At 38.7% G+C, this 10,224-nt stretch overlaps 1 protein-coding gene across 2 annotated transcripts; it reads left to right on the forward strand.

Moving 5' to 3' along the window:
* Position 1: 1 nt before the first annotated feature.
* On the forward strand, positions 2–10,215 carry LOC106747926. 2 transcript variants are annotated; one of them, XM_014625969.1, is made up of 14 exons: positions 2–1,141; positions 2,163–2,436; positions 2,643–2,895; positions 2,977–3,115; positions 3,220–3,389; positions 3,641–4,000; positions 4,086–4,254; positions 4,369–4,435; positions 4,516–4,762; positions 5,037–5,156; positions 5,355–5,395; positions 5,802–5,904; positions 5,980–6,252; positions 6,570–10,215. In XM_014625969.1, the coding sequence occupies exons 1-14, from the start codon at positions 1,125–1,127 to the stop codon at positions 7,190–7,192; spliced, it is 2,856 nt and encodes a 951-aa protein (XP_014481455.1). In that variant the 5' UTR covers positions 2–1,124; the 3' UTR covers positions 7,193–10,215. The 2 variants fall into 2 exon arrangements, with proteins under 2 accessions (XP_014481455.1, XP_014481456.1); XM_014625970.1 differs by having other exon boundaries at positions 5,980–6,243.
* Positions 10,216–10,224: the final 9 nt, after the last annotated feature.

Consider the following 10,224-nt stretch of genomic DNA (forward strand, 5'->3'; position numbering starts at 1 on the left):
CCTTTTAGTATTTGGTCGGTGCTTTCTGGCTGAACTGGCTGCATCAGTTCGAGAAATTTACGCACACTGAAGCGTGAAAATCTCATACATACGCTTCATAAGCATCAGTATGTATGCAAATTTTTTGAACTGGTTCAGCTAAAAAGAACAGACCAATTGAATGCGGAAAGTGGGAACATGGATCTTCCGTTCTTTAAATTTGGCGGGCGTACAACTTTTGGTCTATCAGCGACATCTACAACGTATTATACATTCAAAACTTGTGCGAGAGAGAAAGAAAGAACAATGAACACCGTATAAAATGCAGTTGAGAACAAATCTATTTAGAGACTTGTCCTTTCTCTCTTCAAGTAATATTTAGTAAAAAAAATAATCGCTCGCTCTCTTTGCAATTAACAGTAAATACGATGATTTAAAAAATGCCCAGATAAAAACCGTTGAAAAAGTTGGAGGAACAACGTGAATCACGCCGATTGGCTGGAGTGACTCTTGAAGGATGGCGGAAGAAAATAGAAATTCGATGTGAAAATAACAGAGGCCGGCATACTACTTCGATTTACAATCGTATGCATAAACGTGTGCATAACTTTGAAAATCGTAGTGACCGCGCGTTAGTGCCGAATTTGGCGATTTTTGTCATTGCCAAGTTGCGAAAATCTCTCACTCGTTCACCGGCTGCCGTGAAGAAAGAAGTGTTCGTCGCGACTTACGAAGAATGTGCGACCGATCTTTCCTCTTCGAGGAACTGTAACCGGAAGCGTCCTCTTCGTCTTCCGTGCCGTTTGAAGCGTCTTCAACACACGCTCGTGCAGTGTGCGCGAAACGCGCCGTATGTATTTGTGTTAACATCGCGGTTCGAGCGTTAGGAACGGCGAAGATACACTTCGTCTCGACGACCACTCGCGTATTAACTTTCCGTTTTGCACATTTCAACCGTTTTAAATAGCCGCCTTTACATTGCCCCCCTCTACTTGCACTAGGTGAGTCACGAAAGTGCAATCGATATCGATCAAATATCAATATCGATCATTGTACGTAATCATTCGTCCAATAACAAGCGAGGCGAAGATACTTCGTGTTATACCTGCTCATAAGAGGATGGTGAACGTCGTTTTGCATTAACAATGGCCGAGGGTGAGAGGTAAGAGATGTTCTCGCGCGAGTTTTCCTTCAACTTCGTCGTGTGCGACCTTCCTTCACGCCTGCCGACATTGGATGTCGGCGGTCGCGATGTTTGATCATCCCGTTGATTCCCCGAACGAAGAGCGATCTCGGATTTCACGTAACCGCGACTCTCCAACCTTGATTCTGACGAGAATTGTGATCTTGTTAATCTTGCATCTCGCAAAGTCCAATTTTTTCTCCGATCCTGAAACCTTCTCGGCAATGTTATCTCTCAGATTAGAGCTTGAGTTTATATGCGAGAACTCGGAACCGGTGTCGGAAACAATGAAAAACCGTGTTGACGATTAATCCTTAGCACCACCGTTCGAAATGTTTATATCCGATTATCCATCCATCTCTCGGTGATAGTCGCAATTTTTTGCCTTTTGTAATGTACACTAACGAAATGACTTACGTAGCGAGAATCTAAAGTTAACTTGCGCAAATTGTATGATAAGATAACGCATATAGTGATTTTACGAATAGTCTCTTAGGTGATATTCATAGTCGTAAAATATTTGCGATCTTTGATTGAGAAAGAAATTAATTTTCATTTATAGAACATTGTTATGTTTTATTTAAATCAATATTTCTTATTAAATAAGTGCAAATTGACAAATGACTAAAGATTTATAAAGTTATAATTTGAAAAATTTGTTAATTTACAATGGTTTTGGTATATCAGCGTTAGATATAATAGCATTGGACAATTAACCCTTTGAGTATGTATATATTTGAATTATTTTAAGATTTTTATGTCCATAGGACAGATTTAATTTGTCGCTATATGGATTAATATATAAAAGTAATACATTTTATGTCCAAGTAAGCAGATGATGAGTCTCACTCGTCAAATGTACTGAAAGGGTTAAAAAACATTTTTTAAAAAGACATCAAACTTCTGACTAGGTTCTATGCTGAGTTAATTACCTCAGTCATAGGATATCATATCATTCATTTCCATAAATTTCTTCTGATTCAATGATTTGTCCAAAAAGCTTTGAGTCGACGGCACATGCAAATGACCAGATATCAGCCACCAGATATCATCCGGATGTATCAACTAGAAGAATGTCGAAACGGATGCAGGAGCATACTGGAGTGGATCTTTGGCTGGAAGAGAAGGGTTATTACAGAAAGGACACTCCCAAAGATCCAACTTGCTTATTTCGGGCAGTCAGCGAACAAGTATATCATACGCAATATTATCATATAAGAGTCAGGAAAGAATGCGTAGCATTTATGAAGGAAATGAGACATTTGTTCGAGGAAGTAAGGATTTTTATTATTTATATTACACATTAGGTTTGTTCTTTTTTGGATCATTAATTGTTGTATTCTAACTTACTGCATCAGTGTATAACAGTTTAGGAAGTTCTTTGAAAAAGAACAGACCTATTGTTTATGTGTTAAACAAATTGGCATTTTTTCTCTTGTTTTTCCTTTATTTTCTCGTTTTTTATCCTTTTTGTCTATAGTCAATATCTGTGTCATATGAACATTATTTGGAACAAATGGCATGCTTCACCGAATGGGGAGGTATGAACGAGATTCGTGCCATGTCCCTACTTTATAAAAGAGACGTGATTATATTTAACGGACAGAAGCAGATGATCGAGAACGTTACTAACGGTGGCTTCGATCAAAATTTGTTGCTGTGTTACACACCGCCGAAGCAATACGAGACTGTTCTATCATTATTATATGTTAAAAAGGCTGCTTATTGTCAGTGTATGTAAATTTCTTCTGATCTCATATATTTTATTGCGAAGGAAAATACATCGCGATTAACTGCGATTCTCCTGTTTCTAGCTCTCGTTTATGGAACTCTGTACGAGTGCGTTTTCAATATGGCTGGTATAATGCATACAGCTGATAAAATGTTACACGATCGAAATATCGCATTTAGACATGACAGATTTTTCCAGAAGGGAAATCTTGAGATTAGAGAGTAAGTTACTTAAGCTTGTTGTCGTATGCTGCTTTTGTGATTAATTAATTATTCGATGCAACGGAGATCCTCGAAATCAATCCTAACGAGGCACATTTCCGCAGACAATTGACCGCAGATTTATACAATAGAGTCGAAAGTGATCATATCGATGCGGACGAAGTGCAATTCAACTCGAGAGGAATTCCACCTATTCCTTACAAGATCGCGAAAGCGCTTAGTCCTGATATTTATCGCAATACGGATTTCGATACGTGGCATGAAATAAAACGAGGTATGCATATAGAATGGAGCGTCTAAAACACATACTATTTAACTAATTACTATTTGACTAATTACAATTTTCGTTTAAATTATTCTTCAATATTTCCCGATACAAAGTTATTTAAATGATCTGTTTTAAATATATTATGTAGTTCCTACATTATATAGTTTTTCTCGTTACGCAACATGAAACTTTTATATTTCGAGAGATGAGAGTAAGATACGATAAGAGACAATACAAATAAAATTATTCGTACGTAGAGGTAAAATATGGAGGATGGAACAGGAATAGCAACAACGAGCTTCAAGTCGGCGGCAAATGTTTGATTAGCCTGAACTACTTGATTGATCAAGCTAAAAGTAATTATAATTCGTCGCAGCCCAGTACCAGTGGAAATAACGCTAAAAATGTCCCACAAAAGACTAAACAAGATAAATCCTTTTATTTTGGATATATACAAGGGATGGGTACAAATGAAGAGCCGGCTCTGGTTTTTGTCGAAGAATTAGGAGAGATGCGTCTTGTTCCGTACGCCGCTCTAAAGCCGTTTCCCCTCGCAAAGAGGAACAAGCAAGGCAGTTCGACGCCACATAATAGGAAAAATATACCTACGGATGCAGGTTTTGTCACGTCGAATTTCAATCCTTTCTCGTGCGTTTTTAATTAATATAAATAATATAATATTTTTAATTTGTATTCCGGTAGGACGGCGGTGGAAGAAAACGTACAATTCAACCTCACGAAAGAGAAAAGATGCCATGAATATAACTAATCCCGTAATACATAATACGAGTAGGAATGGCGTTGATAGCATTAATATCAAGAGTATTGACAAAGCCGACTTCAAAGCTGATGTTTACAACGATGAATCCTCGTACGTATATTTTTGCCAAAGTACTTTCATTGCAGATCATAATTTATAGTAAAATACTTAGATATATCAATTTGTAGGACGAACTTAACTTGTATATTATAATTGAATTTACAGTAAAGTATATCATGAGCAAGCCTCAGAGAATCATGATGTAAAAGACTGTGTCAACCATGCGACAAATGTAAGAATATTTTGATATTATTTTTGAATATCAGAAAGCATAGATGCGCTCCCCTGAATTATTGTGCTTCTTATTCGCAGGAAATAGCTAACAATCCGCCTACGGCGGTTGCTTACGACAATTCGCAACCTTTAAAGACAATTAATGCAGCGCAAGAGGTGAGCGAGGAGCGTAAGAATAGTTCTCCAACATTTACGAAGCACCATGTCGATAATGGTTTTGTAAGCAAGCCTGCAAGATCCGGAGGATCTAATAATTACGATAATAGTTATCAGAATACGTATTCTAAAGCGAAGATGATAGACGAGAATTATTGTCCTCCTAACAGTAAGTGTACTGAATTAAGCAACATATTCATTACACTACAATTACAAATAATTGGAATATGAAAAATGTTTATAGATTGTAACTTCATGTATTGAAAAAATAATCTCATTGCAATTTTTATATAAAAGAATCTCTTATATAAACTTATATAATATAAACTTCAGCTCCGTTTTCGAAACAAATTAAAAGCATAAATGTGTAAATTGATATAATTAAACATGTATAAAACTCACTCTAGATTGAGGTCTACAATATTCACTTTGTTATATTACAGTTAACCCGCAAATAAATATAGTAGCTAATCCGGATTTATTCTACGTCTTCGCAGACGGTAGCTCATGCCCGGTTTTTCCGTTTCTGCCACGAAATTTTGGCGATTTCGACCAAACTGACCGTAAGTTATTACGTTACATTAATTCTCAGACGGCAAATATCAGGTCCATCCGGACTCGTAATGAAACTCATTACACTTTCGGAAAGACCGGCCGTAAGAGACGATAGCTTTCGCGTATTGGTTATCGGTATAACTATATAATTGCGTTAAAAACTGTATTTATTTTGAATAACATTATTTTTTTATATTTCTTTTTAGATTTTATTCCACCGAAATTTGCATATAATTCGGGTACGGAGGTATGTGTATAAATTTATATATATTTTTTGTTTAGTATATACATATCTGTTTACACACATATATGTTTATGTTAAAATCCCTCATACATCCCCAAGTTTGTCAATGTTGTTTTGTTACTTCCTGTATATACAGGGTGTCTCAACAAGAAGAACCTAACTATCTCCTTTGTTTTTAATAATATGAGAAATGTTTAGAACACAATTCGAGTGATTTCGAAGGAGAAGGAATATCATGGAAGGAACATTTTTTTATGGTCATTTTTTACGTTTTTTTTTTTTTTTAAGATTCCTATATTTATGCCCATAAGATATTTAGGTGTTCTTCTTAAGACATCCTGTATATAGTAGACAGAAAATATTTTATTGGGAATATAAATGCATTAATAAAAAGTCCGACTTTTTGCAGTATTTACGTGTGAATCAGACTTGGAATTACGGATCTATGCCATTCGGGCCAAATCATTCTGGTGCACCGCCAGAGGGGACGACACCGAACGGTGGCATCAATAGTAGCGTATCAATGAAAGTAAATTTGCATAAACTGCCGTACGATATTGCAGTAAAAATCTTATGACTTTCAACAGATGTCCCGTATATGCGAGATGAAGTAACGAGTCTTGTTAACGGCGTACAGAATTGCTCGTTAACGTGCAACGAGACAGGGGGATGCAATGTTAACGGCAGGGATGTCGGCAGTGCCGAACCGATAGTTTACAAAGCTCCGTTTCCGTACATAAATGGTGTGCAAAACACGAAGCATTCTAAGCAGGGAACACCGAGGAATCTAGGTGGCAAGGACTTCTCGTATCAGGTTTCGGATAAGAAACACGGCGGAATAGCTAATAAAGGTAACAGAGGTAATAATCAAGCATCGTTTCATCTGTTTCTTTTAAGGGTAACTTTCTAAGGGTGATTTTTGTACGACGAAGCTGACGGCATATTTTCTTCTCAGGGTGATTTGCACCAAATTCTGATTAAGCTAATCAACGATTGAAAATTGCCGTCAGTCGAGTGCCACTTGCTAACACAGATAGAAATGATTAAGGCTCCTAGTTACTCTTCGGGTGAAAGTCACCCGAAGAAGAAAATACGACTCGGCTTTGTTGTAAAAAAAAAAATCACAAGTAGTAACCCGACTAGAACGCATCAGAAGAATCTTCGTTTCCGTTTGCAGGCAACAGAGCCCGTTACCAGCAGAACAATCGCGACGCGCTAGCGTACGCGCAATACTGGAGTCATTACGGCGCAGCTATCCCGACCGTCGCCGCGAACGACGCGAGGATCGTCGCTCACATGCAGCGGCCGCAACATTCGGACCCGATGGTGCAGCAACATCAGCAGCAAGTGGCGAACGCGCCTTTCGTACTGCCACCGAACAACGTGATATTTTACCCGAACGACGCCGCGGAAGCCTGCTGCAACTCATACTACGTGAACAGTGCGTTTCTTCCTGTCGCCTGTTTCCCGCCATATCACGACGCGCCCGAGAACGCTGCGGCTGTCCCACCGCCGTCCTACCCGCACCTCTTTCCGCAGCACAGCGAGGCTTACCCCCCGGCGCCGAGTTACCCATCAATGATATACCCACCGGCGCCACCGCAGATGCAGTTCCCTGCCGTTATACAACAGCAGCAACAACAGCAGCAACTGCCGCCACCACCAACAGCGAATGTGCAAGAACACTGGTATCCCATGGTGGGACCACCGCCGTCGCACTTCGTGCAATACGCGGCCCCATCTGCGCCCGTCATCACCGAACAGCCTTGCAACGGGCACACTACCGGCGGCTCGGCTTAGCATTTAAGTCGAGCGATACCGGAGACTCTAAAGATTACAGATCGATGGTTATCTCGCGAGTATCACGGTGTATACGTTGTGGTACTTACGGTTTACTCGTACTAGTAACATGGACGTCGACTACACATTACGTGTAATATGTACCTGCGCCTACACCTGTGATCACAGCATAATCCTTGATAGTGCGCGAACTATCATTCGAGATTCTGAAGTCTGATAACCGGTAATGATTAAGAACCGTGCCAGCGGTTTTGCGGCTTAATTGTACCCCGAAGACTGAAACTGACCGTGTTAGATACTGACGATTTGACTACAGAAGACTAGTTATTTAGTGAAATACTTAAGTGACAGACTGCGAAGTACAATTAACCGCGGGATGCGCGATCCGATACATTCCGATGCGCGCAGCCGACGAGATGGTCTGTTGCGACTTCCTGTGTCGCAGCTCTCTCTCTCTCTCTCTCTCTCTCTCTCTCTCTCTCTCTCTCTCTCTCTCTTTCTCTCTTTCTCTCTCTCTTTCTTTCTCTATATATATATACATATATAAGATGCAATTGATTGCATTCTTGTAGGCACAATATTGAATTCAACATACTTCATTATTCCTTATACAGTACAATATAGAAGATACAGAAAGTGATAATAGGTTTGTGATGCAACTAGTTGTATTCACGTAGATCGCGTATCAAATTACGTAGCAAACTCAACACTTCGCTTATGAATATATAAATATTCGAGTTTGTGTATATGGCATAACGTGCTATCAAAATATTCGGTATTCCAAAGACACATTTACATGTCAGTATAAATTCAGGTCTTGCAAGTTCGGTTAAGAGAAGAAACACGAAATATTCCCTTCGGCTTTAACGTTGTGAGAACAGATGATGCAGTCAATTAGAACATATATTAGTACAAAATGGCAGGTTCCATGTATTACAATAGTGTTACTCGTTGTGCCATTACTTTAAAGGTTGATCATTTAAAAGCGTAAGTGTAAAAGTATTCACCTTTTAGATTATCTAAGTATTGACGTCACATAAAATAAGATCTTGTATTCCGTAACATTATTAAGCTTATGAGTCCTCTTTATATCTATATACAACGTTTGTTAAAATTTTTGCGAAATAAACTATGCAGACAGACTGATAGCCGTGTTTTGTTGACCTGGTGCATCTTTTAAAATTGATACACGTGTCTTCTTGAAAAAGAGAAATTACTTCTAGAAGCTATCACAAACACAATGTCAAGTGGACCTTACTTCGATAATTCGTAACGATCAAGCTCTTCCGGAGGTTCGTCACGTTAAAACGGCGATGATCGACGGATAAACCGTATGACCTCGTACGTGTATCAACGGCGATATCTGACATTTCTGGGAGTATTTTAAGAACGTTACGCAATCCACGCAGCGCACTCGTTACACCGTGCGCTCGATTGCGCTTTGCAAAAAGGAAACATGTCACGAATTTTCTAAATTTTATTAAACGAAGTGATTTTCTTACAAAAGTCAATCCAGAATGATCGTCACCGTGGTGTTCGTGTCCACGTGTACCATCTCATAGTGGAAAATCGTGTAGTAAAGGAAGGAATAGATATACATATATATATACATATATAAATGTATATATATACGCTCTTTTTTTTAATGATACATTTACATTTTAAAGTAGAGACGATAGTCTCGTGTATATGATGAAGAAAGAAAGAGAACTTTGTCGTGAGAATCGCTTAAGAAATTTTTTGTCCAAACCGAAAGTTAAATCGTACAAAACTTACCGGCCGTTTTACAGCGGTAAATTCACTATTTCGTATCTTTATTTTTGTTTGTCCTTATCTCTAATATATAAGACGAGACCCTAAGGTGTAGCCTTTGTTATCCGACCACGGTGCTCGATAAAAATGCGCGTCTATGTCGCGTATATAACGTCACTTCGTCTTTTATATATATATGTATAATTACTCGGCTAAACTAAAATCTATATGTTGTAGACTCAATGCTTAAGACTAAACGGGACAATGAAACTTACCAGCCAATCTTATGTTTCCTGATATACACTTCGCACACGTCAAGATTTAAAATGCTTTGCAATTACACGGACTCTGATGCATCGTCGATTCTATCATTCCCGCTCTTACTTTTCTATGGGCCTTTTCTCGTAAACACAATTGAAGTTCGACTTAAACAACGCTCTCCACACCCTTGATCCTGCACACGTAAATGTGTACAATCAAGTATGAAGGAGTACCAGAGGGGTTGCGTAAGTATCGATTAACTTCAATTGCTGCTTATGGCAAAGGTTTCCTATGTACTTAATGGTAGAGTCGCACGATGCCGGATTCGAGGTTGAACACACGATAACAACATCGGTCATCACGTGTTTTTTTTTGCTTACGTTAAAGCTTGGAAAACCACAGCGCATATTCTGTTCGTACAAATGTTATTCACAAATTTGACTTGTACATCTCTTGCACAGTATCGTTTAGTTGTACAGTTTAAGTAGAGTAACACGAGAGACACTCGGGGCTACTGCAGGCTGGTAATATAAAAGGGATCTCTATGAATTAACATTAGACATCTCAATACAGACAGAGATTAATGTGTGTATTCGGTAAAACGCGTGTGTCGCGATCGCAATGGAAGTCGCAATGGAGCAGAATCGCGCGCGCTTCCGCAAACATCGCATGCAACAATGACATTTATTCAACTTCACGGATGATATTCGTATGAGACGCGTCCAGACTCTGTCCTGAAACGATCTCAAACGATCGCTTCTCTACGAATTTACGGTCTACGAGAACGTTATTATTGCAGAACGGAATCTGTTTCTCGGGGCGCGATGGTAACGCTCGGTTAATAACAATGATATAAAATTTAATAATTAAAATTAATGCCGTGGATAAAAAGCACGATCAATCATTAAACTGAATACTTTCAAGGGTTTTCGTATATTTGCAATAGAAATTCTAAATATCGAACCGCACAATAATCTCCCCAAGTATAATATATAATATATATATATATATATATATAT

The sequence above is a fragment of the Dinoponera quadriceps genome, unplaced genomic scaffold, assembly GCF_001313825.1.
Source record: "Dinoponera quadriceps isolate SergipeBrazil2010 unplaced genomic scaffold, ASM131382v1 scaffold2379, whole genome shotgun sequence".
In the NCBI taxonomy this organism is placed as follows: domain Eukaryota; kingdom Metazoa; phylum Arthropoda; class Insecta; order Hymenoptera; family Formicidae; genus Dinoponera; species Dinoponera quadriceps.